This window comes from Lepisosteus oculatus, chromosome 5, assembly GCF_040954835.1.
Source record: "Lepisosteus oculatus isolate fLepOcu1 chromosome 5, fLepOcu1.hap2, whole genome shotgun sequence".
NCBI classification, from domain to species: Eukaryota; Metazoa; Chordata; class Actinopteri; order Semionotiformes; family Lepisosteidae; genus Lepisosteus; species Lepisosteus oculatus.
Window position 1 is genome coordinate 13720348 of NC_090700.1, and position 20145 is coordinate 13740492.

A 20145-nucleotide genomic window follows, 5' to 3' on the forward strand; every position below is an offset into this window, starting at 1 on the left:
TCACTAAAATACTCATTTATAAATATGAACTATTATTATTTTATTATTATGACTAAAGAAATATGGGTAAACAAATATCTGTTAAACTGTTGCATTACAATATACTGCTGTAAAACAATAGTAAGGTTAAAAAAGGAAGAGAGATGTTTTAAATCATTAATGTTTGAGATTAAAATATTTTTTTTTACTTGCACAATCATAATAAACTGAAAAATTACAAGAATTCTGTTCTTTTTTTTCTCTTTTGCTGAAGATTTGTTTCTGCTTCATAACACTGTGAACTATCTACAGTAATTATTTTTATTTGCAGGGAAAAATTACACTTCTAGATTAGAGCACTAAAGAATTACTGGAGCAGCCTTCCGCTTCCTAAAGGAATTCTTAATTTTCTTCATTACTTCCTCAGTTTTTAAGGTGTATATTATGGGATTCAGCAGAGGGGGCAGGGTTGCTGCCAAAGATGTGTTGAGGATTCTGGTGTTAGTGTCCACCAGCACATTTATCCATCCAATCATATATGTTACTAAAACAGGTATAAAGAATATAACCACTAAGGCTAAGTGAGCCATGCACGTTTTAAATGCTTTCCACCTCCCCTGTGCAGATGCAAGCCTTGAAAGAGCAGCTATAATACACGTGTATGATAAAATAATAAATGTCAGTGGCAGAAAAAAGAAAGCAACAGTATAAACACTGGCTATGGTCCAGTTTGCACTGTAGCTAGTGCAGGCCTCTTTGAACACTGGTCCTTGATCACAGAAATAACTCTTAATGACAGGAACAGGTTTGCAGAATGACAGGCGTGCTATGAAAACCACTGCAACAGTAAAATATGAAAAAGTTAATATCCAACAGAAAACAATTATAATGAACATTCTTGTGTTTGTGTTGATTGTACTACTTCTCAGAGGAAAACAAATAGATACAAGTCTTTCGTAAGACATAACAACAAGGGACAGAGATTCTAAGCCATAGAAAGAATGAACAAATAACATTTGAGTTAAACATGTCTCATATAACACAAATCTTGAGTCAAACAGAAATTGATGTATACTTTTTGGAATAAGAGCTGTGCTAATGCTCAGATCTACTACAGATAAATTAAAAACGGCTATGTACTTTGGTGTATGAAGACACTCTGACAGCCATATTACAGACATTAGAATGAAATTGGCTATCAGGGTTCCCAGGTAAATGAAAGCCAGGAATATGAAATAATAATCACTGTGCTGCAGATTCTGAAATCCAGATATCAGAAACCCCACAGTGGTGTTTATCTCCATTGCTGCCAGCTGCTGAAAGAGTGCTTCAAAATCCCCCTTTTCACTTTTACTCAAACCTAAAATCAAAAAGGAAATACATTTTAAAAAGGAAATGACAAAACTGTAAGATTAACAATGATTCTAGTAAAACAGAAACAATCTGAACATCACATGCTCAGTTTCAGTTTCATTCGCCAGTTTTGACTATTACAGATTTGACTACAGCATACTATACTACAGTATAGTATCTCTTAATTCTCTATTTGCTATTTTTTAAATAAGAGTTTAGGTAACTAATCTAAATGAAATGTAAATACAATTTAATACATAAGCTCTATTATAATTTTATTTTGATATGCAATCTCTGTTTCATACCTGACAGAAAGATGATGGTGAAATTCTTTCTGTGTGCTGAGTCTAAATAAACATCCACCAGAGCACAGTTATCATCATATTGTCCTCAAGTGGTATGACAATTCCTCTGTGCATGAGGGTGCTCTTGTGTCACTGAGAAGGAGTTACAAAATAATACCATGCATGTGATCAGGAAACTAGATCTTGAGGTCTTGCCTACCCAGTCTATTGTGAATTCCTCCATGAGAATTAATAGGGGAATACTTCTGTTTTCACTCTTAGTTAAATTGGAAGAAAAAAACTGTGTGAAATAATGCCTTTGTTAAGATTTTTGTGATTTTTCCCTATAAAGTTTATATTATTGCTTTTGACTAATATTATGATTTTCTGTAGCATTGAGAATGTTTGCATATGATTTTTATTGTCCTTTTGTCACGGTCATCATCCCTCCTCTAGAGGGAGTTCCTACCTCTTTTGTATTATGTTAAGTTCAAGTACTTTCACCTGTGCTTTTACCCCTTTTTGCTATTTAAGCCCAGTCTCCGTGGTTCTGGGCTAAGCTTGTGAAGATGGATGCCCGGAAGCCCGCCTACCACCGGGCACAGGAGTGGCCCAGGGGCACAGGCTTTATCACTGTGTCCTGACCTCTGAGTCCATTGTTCAGAGTGTCCAGTCCCATTATGTTTTGATCTTTTTTGTTCCTGATCCCATTTCCCATTTTTTTAACTGTCTTTGTCTCGTATGGACCTCCCGCCATTGGACATTGTACTGCATCCAAACTACCCCATTGTACCTTCCTTGGATCTGTTGCCTGCTCCCTTTCCCCTTTTACCGGATCACCACTGTTGCCGCCCCCTGTCTGTCGACCCAACCTTCCCTGATGTGCTTCTCCAGACGCTTATATCGTCTGGCAATAGGGTCTTTAACAACACACTTCACGGGAGTCAGAACCTGCTACCGTGACACCCTTCTTACTTTTGATTTATTACATTTTATACTTAACATGAAACAAAATATTTTTATTCAGGCATGACATAACAGACTGTGTAGATTTTGGATGTTCATTAGTGCCTGACTCAAATAGTTACTGTACATAGGCTGTCTCATACATTAGGCACAGTTAAATACTGTAGGCATTTGGTCAAAATCACTATGGAGGTTGTTCATTGGGCACAGGTAATGAAGTGATCTACACTTTTCAATCAAGAATGACAGAAACAGAATGGAGTCTTCCAGTGACATCACCATCAACAATGGTGTTAATTTCTTTTTTTATTTTATTTTTTCTCTCTTGCACATCTTCAAAGAATGCCAACAACTGCTTCAAAAATGTAAATAATGCATTTTAAAAAAGATACTTAGTGTTGCATAAAAATGGGAAAATGAGTCAAAGGAAGTAAAGACACCCAAAGCAACCCGAGAAAGAAAACTGAGGAACAGGGAAACCGCATTAGTTCTCCCCATGCTTAATGGGTTGTATGGTGCCATGTCGAGGAATCTGAGGACCAACAGGTCCTGTCAGTCGCAAGAAGAATACTTACTGAAATGCTAAATTTCAGAAGGGATATGAACAGAAATCTGATGGACTTTAATGAAGAGTTGAACAACATGAATGAATGGACACATGTGGTGGAAGAGCTCATTGTGCAGACTGAAGCATGAAAAAACAGATGACATGCTTCTACACCTGATCCAGAGGCAGAAGCTGCTAGAGGCCAAGAGACAGACCTGGAGGGCAGGACGAGGAGACAGAACCTGTGGATCTATGCAGTCCCACCAGAGAGCAATGTGGGGGAGGGGGGGTCAGTGATCCAGCTTACTGAGAAGCTTAGTGAGGAGCAGTTTGAGATCACCCTCCAAGACTTATACTTGGAGATTGAAAGGGCTTTCAGAACCCTGGGCCCCCAACCCTCTGATACGCGGTCCAAATCAAAATCCATGTCTGAGATTAAAAACTAAAGAGGAGGTTTTGATGAAAACATGGGGCGAAAAGGAGGTGTTTTACAGTGTCAGAACTCCTGGCTTCTTTGATATCACACTTTTCCTGACAAATAGGGCTTCATTAATGTCCCCAGCAATACTATCAGGTACAGCTAATGCAGAGCTTAGAGGAAAACCTATTTATTGAAAGTTACAGAAGAAATAAATACATTGAAAATTGTGGTATAGAAAAATGAAAAAGAAAAATTCTAATTAAAGTTCCTACAACATATTTACTATGAATCAGGAGCCAAATAAATAATTACTATCAAGAAGAACACATAAGTAAGAGGCTCAATCTATGATTAAAATTCCTTATATATGTATTTAATATTTAAATATTAAATGTATTTAATATTTAATATTTTCTGGCATAAGGATCAGATTTAATCCAATAAAAAAACTGAATATTATTATGACACGGTTTGCTCAGGCTGACAGCTGAGTCTAAAGGCATGCACTCAATCAAGCTGCAGATGCTTGGTGATTGCTGGAGTCTGTCAGATATCGCTGAGGAGAGAGTACTGAGAAAGCCATGAGGCAGAGTTGAATCTAAACAGGGAAAAGGGCTGGTTACACAGGCAGGGAAAAAAGCGACGGTGAAGTTTCAGGCAGAACAGAGTCAAGGTAAGTTGAGGGAATGGGAATCTTCAGCTGGAGGTCAGAAACAGGGTTTATTCTAGGTTTAGTTCATGAGAACCTGAGAGAAACAAGGACAGATCAGAGCTGTAGCAGTCTCTTGGAACTTGTGGTAGTTTAGGTGTTTTATAGCCTGTCAGGTTTGATTAGATGAGGAGCTGGCTTGGTAGAAGGAGGGAAGAATCAGCACGCAATTGTAAAATGAAAGATGAAGTCAGTATTTATTTTTATATATTTTACCTATCCATTCATCCATCTTTAAATAAAAAGAATAAAATAAGAAAAACACAGAATGGAACCATATTTTCTAACCTCTACTTCCAATTCACAGGGGAGCCACCGCCTTGTCTTGGTAAGCAGCTCGCATAAGGCAGGATACACCCTGGATGTTCTGCCCCAGTCCATTGCTGCCCAGACCAGGTGGTTAAACAACATAGACACTCACATGTACAGTACAATACTACTGTACTTGATCCTAGAGCCCATTAACCTATGATCTCAGTATGTTTTTGGACTATGGACTACACCTGGAATCTCAGTGTCACAGCACTAAATTAGCAGGGTTTTTGGGCTGAAAAGCAGTCATTTATTGGAGAGATGATTGGATGATTTGGTCCCTGATTGAATGGGAGAGTTGCTGGCCTGGTCCTCATGGGCTCGGGTGGGATGCAAGCACTTACTGTATGTGAATGCTGCAGTTACCAAGAGCAACCTCAGGCAACAAACTGGTCCCAGCCCAGAGTGTCACAGTGAGCTGCTACTGTACGTCTGCTTACTGTATAGGTACCATATTTTTACAGTTAGTACCCGTATCCAAGACAATATACTGTATGTGCAAATTATTAGAGAGTAATTAACCTACAGTTGAAAATCAACATAATGCACATGTGAAGCTTTTTCATGTATATACAATATTAAATATTGAAATATACAATATTTGCATGGTGCAATGTTACAAGAAAAGATTAAGGGTCAGAAATGTAGCCCATGGTTGAGGATTGAAATAATATATCAATAATAATGAAATATTTAGCTTAAATTATGTAAAACTATGAAAACCATTATACATTTGCTTAAAAACAGTACTGTACATTTTTAATAGCCACTTAATTCAACACAGTTTTGTGCTGAACCTACACTTGAGGCAGCAGACAATAGTTGGAATTCAGACAAAACATCACAGGACAAATATAAGATTAATGCACACATTAATAACTCCAATAATCATGAGAAAAGGCAAACTCTACACAGAAGGTGATGCAGGCTGGACTCAAAACCAAAAGGACAATGAGACAGCAATGCTAACTGCTACAAACACTTCAGCACCCGTGCATGTCAGTCTTTCCAATATGGAAGTTTTGGTGTACAGATTGCAAGGTATATTCTCAAAAACCTTAGTTCGGTCACTTAGTTATATTAAGACACTAAATATAGCTTGAAACCACTACATTAAAACAAAGCATTAATTGAAGATGTTCTAAGGTTACATTAGATGTACTGTAACAACACCACCTAAAACCATTATGAATTTAAGGTTTTATAGGATATTATGAATTTTTAGGATTTTGTACTCTGTTGATTAGCTTTTGTGAGAAGAAATACATAAAGATGAATAATCTTGTACATGAGTGCACATACAGTAACTGAGTGAATCATAATATATTTATTAGTTTAATAAGAAAGCGTGAATATAACTACAAAAAACAGGTGTCTGCTTGTGAACTAGGTAGAGTGCAGTGGCAGTTGAGAACAAAAAGTGCTTCAGAAGGAAAGGGAGCCTAGGATGAATGTTGTACCTAGGACAGAGTCTACAGAACAGACTTTTACATGGATCCACAGGAGGGTTGTGACCAGTATTTGAGAATTATGGTGGAACGGTTTGTATGTCAGTGGTTTGCAGAAATGTATTGGTAAAAACTGCTTTTATTCAGGTTGTCATAATGGCACTGGAAAAAGTGTACAACACACATAAAGATTTGATAAAAACATATAATGTGGAATACACAAGTCATGTTTAGTATCACATTAACAAATCCATCTCTTCTTTGGTTTCACTAAAATACTAATTATCTAAATATAAACTACTGTTATTATTTCATTTATTATTAGTAAATCAATACAGGTAAACAAATACTGTATGTTGAATTGTAGATTTGTACTTCTGGAAAACAATAATCAGATTGAAAAAGGAAGATATGTTTTATTAGTCATGTTTGAGATAAAATTAATTTTTTGTACTTGCACAATTATAACAAATTGAAAAAAATACAACAAAATTTACATTTTGTTTTGAACTTTCCTCACTTTTGCTGAAGTGTTGCTACTGCATCGTACCACTGAAAGCTAATTAATTGTTATTACTTACAGAGATAAATTACACTTCTGGATCAATTACAGTACTAAACAATTACTGGAGCAGGCTTCTGCTTCCTCAAGAAATTCTTAATTTGCTCCATTACCTCCTCAGTTTTTAAAGTGTATATGATGGGATTCAGCAGAGGAGGCAGGGTTGCTGCCAAAGATGTGTTGAGGATTCTGGAGTCAGTGTCCACTGGTAAATTTGTCCAAACAATCATATATGTTACTAAGACAGGTATAAAAAAAATGACCACTAAGGCTAAGTGAGCCGTGCACGTTTTAAATGCCTTCCACCTCCCTTGTGCAGATGCAATCCTGGAAAGAGCAACTATAATGCACACATATGATATAATAATCAATGCAAATGGCAGAAAAATGAAAGTAACAGTATAAACACTGGCTATAGTCCAGTTTGCACTGTAGCTGCTGCAGGCCTCTTTAAACACTGGTCCATGATCACAGAAATAACTCTTAATGAGAGGAACAGGCCTGCAGAATGACAAGCGTGCTATGAACATCAGTACAACAATAAAATATGAAAAAGTTAATACCCAGCAAAAAACAATAATAATGAACATTCTGGTGTTTGTGCTGATTGTACTACTTCTCAGAGGAAAACAAATAGATACAAGCCTTTCGTAAGACATAACAACAAGGGACAGTGATTCTAAGGCATAGAAAGAATGAACAAAGAACAATTGAGCTAAACATGTCTCATATAACACAAGTCTTGAATCAAAAAGAAACTGATGTATACATTTTGGAATAAGAGCTGTGCTAATGCTTAGATCTACTACAGATAAATTAAAAACGGCCATGTACTTTGGTGTATGAAGACACTCTGACAGCCATATTACAGACATTAGAATGATATTAGCTATCAGGGTTGCAAGGTAAATGAAAGCCAGGAATATGAAATAATAATCACTGTGCTGCAGATTCTGAAATCCAGATATCAGAAACCCCACAGTGGTGTTTATCTCCATTGCTGCCAGCTGCTTAAAGAGTGCTTCAAAATCCTCCTTTTCACTTTTCACAGGTTTTTTCACTTTCAAACCTAAAATAAAAAATGGAATGGAAATTAAAGGGGATGACAAAACCGTAATATTAACAATGAGTTAATATTATTATTTTAATATTCTAGTAAAACAGAAACAATATGAACATCACACCTGAAGAGATCTCCTCAGCCGAAATGTTGTGTATCTTTTCTTCTGTTTCCAGCATGGAATAATCCTTTACTTGTTCCTTCTCATGAACATCACATGCTCTGTTTCCATTTCATTTGTCAGTAATATAGTTTCAACTATTACAGAATTGAAAGGATATTATGCGGTATGTGAACCTATGGTTTGTCTATCTATTAATTCTCTATTTTCTATTCATTAAATACGTTCAGTTAACTAATCTATATGAAATGCAAACCCCAATTTAATACATAAACTCTATTGTAAATTTATTTGCTATATCTGTTTCGTACCTGACAAAAAGATGATGCTGAAATTCATTCTGTGTGCTGTCTCTATATCAGCACTCTACCCTAAGCCATACCGTAAAGCACCAGAGCATAGCTGTCATGACATTGTCCTCAAGTGGTTTGACAATTCCTCTGTGTTATAAGGGTGCTCATTTGATACTGAGAAGGTGAGATGGACCTGGAATAAGGTATCATGTATGTGATCAGGAAACTAGGCCCTGAGCCCTTGCCTTCCCTGCCTGTTGTGAATTCTTTGAAGAGAATTAATAGGGGAATACCATTGTTTTTACTCTAAGTTATAAGGGAAGAAATAGTCAGAAAAGGTAGACTGCTGTGTGACATAAGTATGTCTTAAAAACTCTGTGGTATTACTCAATTTTTACTAGTGCTTTTGACTTATAATATGTTTTTCCATACGATAGCACTGAGAATGCTTTTGATTTTCATTGTCCTTTAAATAAATTATTGATATGATAAATATAAATTATTATATATATATTATTATTAATATAAATAATGATACATTATTAATTAAGTACTTAAAATTAAAAACTGTTTTGCTCAATACATGCATGTTTTCTATAAAATGGACTATATAGATATTGGATATTCATTAGTATTTTGGTTGAATGACTAACAACATAGGCTGTAGTATTAGGTCAACATCACCTTACTACTGAGATCAGTATGTTGTACAGTACTGTATGTTGGTTTAAATTAGCAGTCTTTCACAAATCTTAGAATACTATCCTCTTTATGATGAATAAATTCCTTCTGCAGAATACGCTGGTCTGGCACAGATGTACACAAAAATCTAGTAATTATTGCGTACACGCATCTATTTGATAGGAAGATCCTAGGAGTTCTTGACAAGAGATTGTATTTGCTTAAAAGCACTGTGATAAAGATCAATGGCAACCTTACTGCACTACACCTAACTGCCCTGTGACTTCAAGACTGCCCTTCTTGTGGTCTTCTTAAGGACCATGTTGAAGGTTAAGGTGTTTGGTCTTCCAGACATGACCACTATAGGATGTGAAGCTCCTTTGATAAGGTGCTTCCATCTTCACTGCAGGAAGTATCCAGTCTCCCACATTGTAATTGCACTCCATTGGGAGACAAATTCCAGGAGAAGTAAGAGCAGGGGGTAGAGTAAAGGTGGGGCTTTGACAGCACCACACCCACTCCAAAATCTGATGCAACCACTTCGACTTTTAAGTCAGAGTCTGATCTGGGTGGTGAAGGATCAGAAGTGAAGTGAATCACTTTTCAGATCCTTGAAGGCCTTCTGCTCCTTTGGTGTCCCCTTCCCTTGGCTAGGCCCATCTTTAGGAGGACTAGTGATGGGATCCATGATTAAACATTTAGTTTCTGATGAAACGGTAGAAGAAACCAGGAAGCGCTAGATGTGTCTGAGAGTGTTTGAGGGTGGTCGAGGTGGACCAGTCCTTACTGTTGCAACTTTGTTTGGGTGCATCTATGGACCCATCAGGAAGAGCAGGTAGCACCACCTCAGGCTTGTGAAACTCAAACTTTCCCAGATTGGCACAGAGGTGGTGCTCCATGTGTCACAGGAAGGCCTGCTGGACATGTCTGGTATGTTCAAGTTCAAGTTTATTGTCATTATACTCATAACAAGTATATAGTACAACGAAATGAGATTTAGCTAGCTCTCAGATGGTTAGTAGTGCAAACAACAATACAATTGTGCAAGAAAAGAAAGACAGAGACAACAAGCAATGTGCAAAACAACAACAGGCAATGTACAACAACAGATAATGTACAAAACAACAACAGGTAACAGTTAATGTGCAAAATAACAACAGATGTGCAAAATCATACAACAGAATGAAATAAAGGATACAGAATTATGGAGAGTAAACGTCTTAACATGTGAGGTAGAGGTAGATTTCAATGTGCATTTGAGTTTTGATAAAGAGAGAAGGTGTGAGAGACGCTGGGAGTTTAACAGTTTGATAGTGGGGGGAGGAGGTAAAAACTATCTCTGGTAGTCTGGACCCAAATGTTCCGGTACCATTTTCCAGATGGTTGAGGGTCAAACAGTCTGTATCTGTGGTGAGTGGTGTCTTTGATGATGCTTAGAGCTTTCCTCAAGCACTGTCTGTCATAAATGTCCTGGATGGATGGGAGAGCAACCCCACTGATGGACTCAGCAGTTTTCACCAACTGCTGTAGGGCTTTGTGCTCAGCAATACTGCAGTTGCCATACCACACTGTGATGCAACCTGTTAGTATGCTTTCTGTAGTATATTTGTAAAAGTTAGTGAGAGGGAGATATCTTAGTCTTCTTCAACTGTCTTAGGAAGTACAGGTGCTGTTACACTTTCTTAATCAGACAAGTGGTGTTGAGAGACCACGTGAGGTCCTCGGTGATATGGACTCCAAGGAATTTGAAGTAACTGACCCTTTCCACTTCAGTCCTATTGATGTGGATAGGGACATGACCATTTTGCAGTTTTCTGAAATCAATGATCAGCTCCTTGGTTTTGCAGATGTTGAGAGTGAGGTTGTTGTTCTCACACCATATTGTAAGGAGACTGACCTCTTCCCTACAGGTCCTCCCATGATTGTTTGTGATCAGACCTACAACTGTGGTATCATAGGTAAACTTGCAGTGCAACAGAGCATTGGGCTAAGCACACAACCCTGGGGGACCCCAGGGTCCGGAGGTATGGTTTTCAAGCCTGACAGCCTGGAGTCTGGCTATCAGGAAGTCCAGAATCCAGTTGCAGAGGGTGGTGTCAAGACCCAGTGCACTGAGTTTCTTGACTAGTTTTTCTGCAATGATGGTGTTAAAAGCTGAGCTGAATTTAATGAATAGTAGTCTTGAGTAAGTATTCTTTTTATCCAGATGGGATAGGGCAGTGTGTATGGCAATTGAGATTGCGGCATCTTTTAGGCAGGTAGGCAATTGATACGGGTCCAGTGTGTCTGAAATGGTGTCCCATGGCCAGCCTCCTGAAGGACTTCATGATAACAGGGGTTAGTGCCACTGGGCAGTAGTCATTAATGCATGTCACTGTGGTTTTCTTTGTTATTGGGATGATGGTGGTTGTCTTGAAGCAGCTTGGGCCAGGGACAAGTTGAAAATGTCTATGAATACAGCTGCCAGTTGTTTGGCGCAGAGACTGAGGACATGACTTGGTATGCCATCAGGTTCGGAAGAGTTCCTGAAGGTTCTGAGAGTAGATCAGAATGTTATCTACATTCACCACCACAAATCCCTCCAGGAAGTCCTGAAAGATGTCCTTTATAAAGTTCTGGAAGATGGAACCCATCTTCCTTTTGTCTCTCTCCCTCTAAGATTTGTGTCACGTTTTTCACCTCTCTCAAGTCAATATATGTGAAAATGCCTGTCTGGCTGGCCCTTTCTTGGAGTGATCGAATAGTAGTGAGTACCGATTCTTCTTAGTGATCCTTTTGAGATGCATGTACAGTAGTTGATGCTCACATGTAGGGACACATCTTTTTAGGAAAGAGAACAAGATGAGAGGAGAAGGGATGAATGAAGACTGTCTGGAGATTCTCATTGATACTGTATACTCCTTCATGGTCTTGGTCTCCAGCAAAGACAGGGTGAACAGGAGGCCCCTGGATGGTGTGATACCAGACAGAAAATCAATGGGATAGTTGTATGCATGGTACAGTGGGAGCATTTGTGCTTTTTTGCTGAAAACATCTCTAGTTCATAGAATACAACAATCATATAATATAATAGGCACAATGTAAGCACGATGGAAATCCAGGGCACCTAGCAGAGGTAGAATGGGAGATAGGAGCCCCAACAGGTTAGACCCCAGGCCAGAAGCTCCTTTGTAGGCAAGTCCAGGTGAGGTTTATATTCCTGGGGCCATAGGAACCCCAGAATCCGTGAGCTGTGTGGAGAAGGAATTCGATCGATTCCCTGTGCAGCACCCTGATGGTCAGGGCTGTGGTCTTTCTCAGAATCTGGCCAGGGACTCCACCATCAGGACTGGGTCACAAGGAAACAAAAGAACGTTCAGCTCCCTGGCAGTCTACAAGTCAAATTCCTTGCTTCACTAGAATCAATGAAAGCTGCAAAATTATTGCTGTCTGATTTCTCGAGTGCTCTGGACAGGTTTGTCGCCCATACAGGGGAGCATGCTGCGGAGCAATATTTTGGAAAATTGGAGTCACACAAAGACAGGTTTCTGAAGCACACAGGGAATTTCACTACTCCTGGTAGCTTAATGTCAGAGCACTGAATTAGTGGCGTTTCAGGCTTAAACGCAGTTGTTTACTGAAGGATGATTTGATGATTTGATCCCCTGATTAACAAGGAATGGGGCCAATGGATTGGCAGTCTGACCTAGTCTGCATGGTCTCAGGTGGAATGCGAGCACTCGTGTGAATGCTGCAGTTACCCGTGGCAACCAAAGGCAGTGAGCTGCTCCCAGCCTGGACGTAACAGTTAGCTACTATTTTTGCTTACTGTATCGGTGCCACATTTTTACAGCTTGAAGTTAGTCCCTGTGTTTAAGACAATACTTTTCAGATTTTCATATATATGCTCCCAGCCTGGACGTTACAGTTAGCTACTATTTTTGCTTACTGTATCGGTGCCACATTTTTACAGCTTGAAGTTAGTCCCTGTGTTTAAGACAATACTTTTCAGATTTTCATATATATGCAGATTATTACAGTGTAAACTACAATTGTAAGGTAAGTAGGTCCCTTTTCAGGCCGTAAAGCCCACTGGGGAATGGGGGGCAAGGGTCACCATTTTCCTTGACCATCCGACACTGGAAGTGGAGGTGATGTGGTCAGCATCACACTCCAGCCGACCTAATACCCTCGGAAGGATTAACCCCCCGGTACTCATTAGGAAAGCAGGCTGAGTGGACCTGGAAGCATCACTTGCCCCTACCTGGGATTGAACTACAATGGTACATAAACAAAATATACTTTTTTTATATATGAGAATGTCTTTGGTAACAGAATTACACAATATTTACATGTAAATGTAAATTTACAGGTCTGTGGTAAGCCTAAGCTTAAGGCAGCAGACAATACTCACAATTCAGACACACCATAACAGGAGAAACACAAGAAAAGCAATTTAGAAACTCACATCAATCTAGTAATTATAAGAAAACATACAGTAAATGTTACACAGAAGGTGATGCAGGCTGGACTCAAAGTCAAAAGAACAATGAGACATCAATACTAACCACAATGAACACTACAAAACCTGTGTATGTCAGTCTTTTTAATATGAAAAACATGATGTACATATTTCAGGGCATATTATCAATTACCTTAGTTCAGTTATATGCAGTAGTATTAAGATTCTAAACAGTCTGAAACTGCTGCATTAAAACGAAATATTAAGTTAAATATTGTTCAAACAGATGTAACACTACTATAGAACCATTGTGAATTGAAGGATTTAAAGGATATATTATGAATTTTCAGGTTTTTGTATTCCATATAGTATATATTTTATAAAAGGAAATACACAAAAAAACACATACATTTGTACAAGAATACCCATAATTGAATGAAATGCAATATATTTAGTAGTGCAGTCAACAAAACGAAAATGGCTACAAAACCCAGGTGTCCAGGTGTGCTGTGGGCACAGACAAGACCAAAAAGTCCTTTAGAAGGAAAGGGAACAAAGGATGAATCCTAGATCTGGGACAGAACAGACCTTTAACTGGTCTTGAGCGACAAGATGGTTTTTGAGAATTATGTTGGATTGATTTGTTTGTCAATGGTTCGCAGAAATGGAAGAAAGAAATCTGTTTTTATTCAGGATGGCATAAAGGCTTTGAAATAAACTGTCCAATGCACATTATTCATTGATAAAGAAATCTATTATGTGGTCTAAACCATTTAAGTTTCAAGATCACACAACCAAATACATTTCTTCTACTAGTTATTTAAATATTAGTGCTGAATCAGATTTATCTAAAGAAATATAGGCAACAAACAGCTGCTGAATTGTTGAATTAACCTTCTGAAAAGAATAGTCTATAAAAGGTAGAGAGATCATTGTTGCGATTAAACTTAAAAATATTTTTCTTAATTACACAATAACAATTACAAATAAAAACATTCAAGATAAATTACATTTTGTTTTGTACTTTACTCTGTTTTGCTGAAGAGTTGTTACTGCATAATAACACTGAGAACAAAGTAACTGTGTTCTGTACAAAGAAAAAAATGTGCACTCCATGACTAATTACAGTACTAATGATTTATTGGTGCAGACTTCCGTTTCCTTATGAAATTCTTAATTTGCTCCATTACCTCCTCAGTTTTTAAGGTGTATATGATGGGATTCAGTAGAGGAGGCAGGGTTGCTGACAAAGATGTGTTGAGGATTCTGGTGTTAGTTTCCACTGTGAAATTTATCCAAGCAATCATATATGTTACTAAAACAGGTATAAAGAATATGACCACTAAGGCTAAGTGACCCGTGCATGTTTTAAATGCTTTCCACCTCCCTTGTGCAGATGCAATCCTGGAAAGAGCAGCTATAATGCACACATAGGATAGAATAATCAATGCAAATGGCAGAAAAATGAAAAGAACAGTATAAACTTTGCCTATAATTAAATTTGCACTATTATCATTACAGGCCGCTCTGAACACTGGTCCATGATCACAGAAATAACTCTTAATGACAGGAATAGGTTCACAGAATGCCAAGCGTGTTATAAAACCCACTGCAACACCAAAATATGTGAAAGATATTACCCAGCAGAAAGCAAGTATAACAAACATTCTGGTGTTTGTATTGATTGTGCTGCTTCTCAGTGGAAAACAAATAGAGACGAGTCTTTCATAAGACATAACAACAAGGGAGAGAGATTCCAAGCCATATAAAGACTGAGCAAATAACATCTGAGTTAAACATGTCTCATATAACACAAATCGTGAGTCAAAAAGAAATTGATGTAAACATTTTGGAATAAGAGCTGTGCTAATGCTCAAGTCTACAATAGATAAATTAAAAACTGCCATGTACTTTGGTGTATGAAGACACTCTGACAGCCATATTATGGACATTAGAATACAATTGGCTATCAGGGTTCCCAGGTAAACGAAAGCCAGGAATATAAAATAATAGTCACTGTTCTGCAGATTCTGTAATCCTGAAATCAGAAACCCCACAGGGGAAGGAAATGTGGCGTTTATCTCCATTGCTGCCAGCTGCTGAAACGGTGCTTCAGTATGCCCCTTTTTGCTTTTTCTCAAGCCTAAAATCAAATTGTCGATAAAAGTTAAAGGAGATAGCAATAATGTAATATTAACATAGATTCTATATAAACAAGATTCTAGTAAAAAGGGAACAATGTCCACATCATATGCTCTGTTTCAATTTCATTTGTTAGTAATATAGTATTGACTATTACAGAACTGAAGAGATATCATACTGTATGTGAACTTAGAATTTGTCTATGTCTCTCAATTCAGTATTTTTAAATAAGAGTTTAAGATAAGATAAGATGCATTGTCCCCTAAGGGAATTTTTTTTTTGTGGACACACAGCACTTCTGTACATTTAAATAAAATGAAGAAAAAAGTTTAGGTAACTAAATACAAACACACTTTAATAAATAAGATCTATTGTAAATTTATTTAGAAGTGTTAACTCCGTTTCGTACCTGACAGAAAGATGATGGTGAAATTTGCTCTGTGTGCTGTCTCTATATCAGCACTCTACCCTAAGTCATCCTGTTATGCACCAGGGCATAGTTGTCATCACATTGTCCTCAAGTGGTATGATAATTCCTTTGTGTTATTAGGGTGCTCTTGTGTTATTGAGAAGGACCTGCAAAATAGAACCATGCACAGTATTGTGATCAGGAAACTAGGCCCTGAGCCAAGAAGTTCAAGAAGGAAATCAGTGACATAACTCTTTCTTTGGATTTCTATGATATTACTCTGAGACATTTTTATACAGGCGCTTCTGACACATATTATGCTTTTTGAAAGCATTGATAAAGTTTGTGCTTGATTTTCATTGTTTTTTCTTATTGTTGAATAATTAACTGAATACTTAATATTAAAACCTATTGATCTATAGAGGCATGTTTTCTATAAAATGGACTATATAGATTTTTGAATATTCATTAGTGTTTTGATTGACCCTAGTAACAAACCATGTTGAATTACATAAAAATCAACCTACTCTACTTCCAAGTCAGGGTCACAGGGGAGCCAGTGCCTATGCTGGCAGGCAATAGGTGCAAGGCAGGGAGCACCCTGGATGAAACGAAAGTCCATCACAAATACAGTAGCAAGCACAAACATGCACACCTAGAGCCATTTTTTCCAGAAGCCAGTTCACCTACCAGTATGTTTTTGGACTGTGGGAGGACCGGTGCACTCGGATGAAATATACTCCACGCAGATAGCACTAAACTATCTGGAACTAACCCAGGGATTCACATGCAATGATTGTCTAACACATTGTGGAGATACATTGAAAATATAGTTTCACCACAATATCACAGAAAATTAACTTAAGATGATAAAGATCAAATGTGTGAAATGTTCAGGTCTTTAAAGTAAATAGAGCAGATTTCACTGATCCAAATTGCTTTACATTATTAAAAACCATTAAAAACACAAAAAAATGTGTATTGTGTTTATTTAGTGAATTTTTAAACATGATGAGTTTGGTCAGTCCTTAGATGGGTAACTGGTTTGGAAACCTGGCTGGTGCTGTAAGTGGTGTTGGTAGTGGTAGTCTTCCCTTTGAACTTGGATTTTTCAAATACCATCTGATATTGGGGTATGTGTGCTCTTTACTTGGTAACACGCAAGTCTGTATCTCTGAATAATAAGGTACTTTACAGATCCAGCCATTCAGAATGCCTGCCAGATACCGTAGCACTTTGCAGTGGGCATGCCCTAACATGCCGTAAAAAAAAACCCGATTTTTTTAAAATGTGTTTTTTGAAGCACTACTTTGTGAAACCGTCAGGTGGAGCAGTGTGAATACTTAACCTGGCGTGTGGAAGCATTTGGGCTGTCTCCAGAAAATGCCTGGTTTTGAATCATTTTACAATTATAGAATTTTAAGTTGTATAATATTTAGACTTTTATTAATTGTAAAATTGTGTATTACAGTATGTAAGACATTAAATTAATATTGTTTTTATTTATAAAGTTATATAAAATCATCATCTTTAAAATGCCTATGTTATGAAGGCTCTGTGTCATTTGTTTGCAAGGTTATTGACATTTGAAGCATTGTGTCTCAAAAATTATTGTTTAAAAGTAATATTATTAATTTCTTTAGATCTGCAATTCCATATTATCAGGGGACCTCACGCAGTATTTAAGCCCTGATGAAACATTCCTTGGGGCTCAGACATTGAGTCACTAACCCTGTCTTGTCTCTGTTTCAGTTCCAGGTTCTCAGAAGTATTTTCCAGTGTTTCTCGGTTCTGAGTCCTGTTTCCAGGTTCTCATTCATCATTGCCTCTGATCATCTCATTTATACCTCTGACCTCAGCCTCTGCTCTGTCTGCATCAACTGCACAGCTACTGCCTCAGCCATCTCCTCAGTCTCAGTTCTGTTTGTCCTCATCAGTGCTGTCATTATTAAATAAACTCTCCCTGCTTGCCGCATATATCTGGCTCATCGACTTCTAATTTTTGCTGAGCCTGTTCAACACTTTGTCGGGCCCGGCATAACAGGAATAATGTTGTGTTTTTTTAATTGTAGTTTAGCTACCACTACCAGCTACATACAGTATGTTTTATATATTTATATTACTAAATGAATATCATCAGTGACATTAAGAGACATTATCATCCTGTTATTTTTATACTCAGCTACCAAAATTTCCCTGTAGTTGTAAAATTCCATATTAAGTGGATTTAAACATGAATAGTAGAGAGGCTAAATGAAGCAATTGTTTCACTAACATCTAATGCACCACAAGTGCCATCTGTCGATCATCTTTGCCCAGTGAATCACTGAGGAAAGGTGCAGGCCTCACAGGGTTTTAATGCACATTCTAAATGGCTACATCTGTAGCTGGAAATGACTACATTAAAACAAAAAATAAGTTTGTTCATTGGTTACAGCAGATGAAAATCTGAACATATTATTAAGTTAAGGTTTTATAGAATATGATATTATGAATGTTTAAGATTTTATATTGCTTATTAGCTTTAAAATGAAATACACAAAAGATAATAATCGTGTACATGAATACACATATTTGAATGAATTGCAATACATTAAGTAGCAAAATCAACAAATCAAGTGAAAATGGCTTCAAAAACCAGTGTGACTGGCTGGGAACTGGGTTGAGTGCTGTGGGCACAGACAAAACCAAAAAGTCCTTTAGAAGGAAAGGGAACAAAGGATGAATCCTAGATCTGGGACAGAACAGACCTTAAACATTGAGCCACAAGAGGGTTTTTGAGAAATTTGTTAGAATAATTTGTATGTCAATGGTTTGCAGAAATGGATAAGAAATCTGTTTTTATTCAGGAAGACATGAAGGTTTTGAAATAAACTGTACAATGTACATTATTCTTTGATAAAGAAATGTATAAGTATATCACGTGGACTACACAATTCATGCTTAAGATCACACAACTAAATACATCTCTTTAACTGTTTCATTAAAGTACTAATAATTTAAATATTAGGAATGAATCAGATTTACCTAAAGAAATACAGGTAAAAAACAGATGCTGAACTGAAAAATAACATTGATTCAGTATTTTACTCTGTTTTGCTGAAGAGTTGTTACTACAGTATATCATAACACTGAGAACAATTAGCTGTTATTCTGTACAGAGAACAATACTGCATTTGGGGAATAAAATTAGTACTAATGTGTTACCGGTGCAGCCTTCTTTTTCCTTATGAAATTCTTAATTTTCTCCATTATCTCCTCAGTTTTTAAGGTGTATATGATGGGATTCAAGAGAGGAGGTAGGGTTGCTGCCAAAGATGTGTTGAGGATTCTGGTGTTAGTTTCCATTGGTAAATTTGTCCATACAATCATACATGTTACTAAAACAGGTATAAAGAATATGACCACTAAGGCTAAGTGAGCCATACATGTTTTAAATGCTTTCCACCTGCCCTGTGCAGATGCAATCCTGGAAAGAACAGCTATAATGCACACATATGATAAGATAATCAATGCCAGCGGCAGAAAAATGAAAGCAACAGTATAAACACTGGCTATGACCCTATTTGCACTGTCGCTGCTGCAGGCCTCTTTGAACACTGGTCCGTGATCACAGAAATAACTCTTAATGACAGGAACAGGTTTGCAGAATGACAAGCGTGTTATAAAAACCACTGCAACACCAAAATATGTCAAAGATAATACCCAGCAGAAACCAATTATAATGTACATCCTCACGTTTGTGTTGATCGTGCTGCTTCTCAGTGGAAAACAAATAGAGATGAATCTTTCATAAGACATAACAACAAGAGACAGAGATTCCAAGCCATAGAAAGACTGAACAAATAACATTTGAGTTAAACATGTCTCATATAACACAAATCTCGAGTCAAAAAGAAACTGACTTATACATTTTGGAATAAGAGCTGTGCTAATGCTCACGTCTACAACAGATAAATTAAAAACTGCTATGTACTTTGGTGTATGAAGACACTCTGACAGCCATATTATGGACATTAGAATAAAATTGGCTATCAGGGTTCCAAGGTAAACAAAAGCTAAGAATATGAAATAATAATCACTGTGTGGCAGATTCTGAAATCCTGAGATCAGAAACCCCACAGGAGAAGGAAATGTGGTGTTTATCTCCATTGCTGCCAGCAGTCAGCTGCCAGCTGCTGAAATTATCCTTCTTTTAACTTTTTCTCAAGCCTAAAATTTAAAAGGAAATAAAATTTAAAGTTGACAACAAATACATAATATTAACAATGATTCTAGTAAAATAGAAATAATATGAACATCACATACTCTATTTCAATTTAATTTGCCAGTCACATAATTTTGTCAAGGAACCAGTAAAGGTTTATTCCATGCTGAAAAGAGAAGAAAAGGGAAGAAGACCTAAAGAAGGCTCCAC

General features: G+C 37.2%; 3 protein-coding genes across 3 annotated transcripts; all 3 read right to left on the reverse strand.

Moving 5' to 3' along the window:
* Positions 1-6634: 6634 nt before the first annotated feature.
* On the reverse strand, positions 6635-9424 carry LOC102697607 (olfactory receptor 1E16-like). Its single transcript, XM_069189696.1, has 3 exons — positions 9337-9424; positions 7522-7650; positions 6635-7260 (listed from the first exon to the last, which is right to left on the reverse strand). Exons 1-3 carry the CDS (start codon positions 9422-9424, stop codon positions 6635-6637), a joined length of 843 nt encoding a protein of 280 aa, XP_069045797.1.
* A 4883-nt stretch (positions 9425-14307) lies between these two features.
* Positions 14308-15264, reverse strand: LOC102697856 (olfactory receptor 6N1-like). The gene has a single exon (XM_006643545.2). The coding sequence runs from the start codon at positions 15262-15264 to the stop codon at positions 14308-14310; it is 957 nt and encodes a 318-aa protein (XP_006643608.1).
* A 3659-nt stretch (positions 15265-18923) lies between these two features.
* LOC138239069 (olfactory receptor 6Y1-like) lies at positions 18924-19529 on the reverse strand. The gene has a single exon (XM_069189697.1). The coding sequence runs from the start codon at positions 19527-19529 to the stop codon at positions 18924-18926; it is 606 nt and encodes a 201-aa protein (XP_069045798.1).
* Positions 19530-20145: the final 616 nt, after the last annotated feature.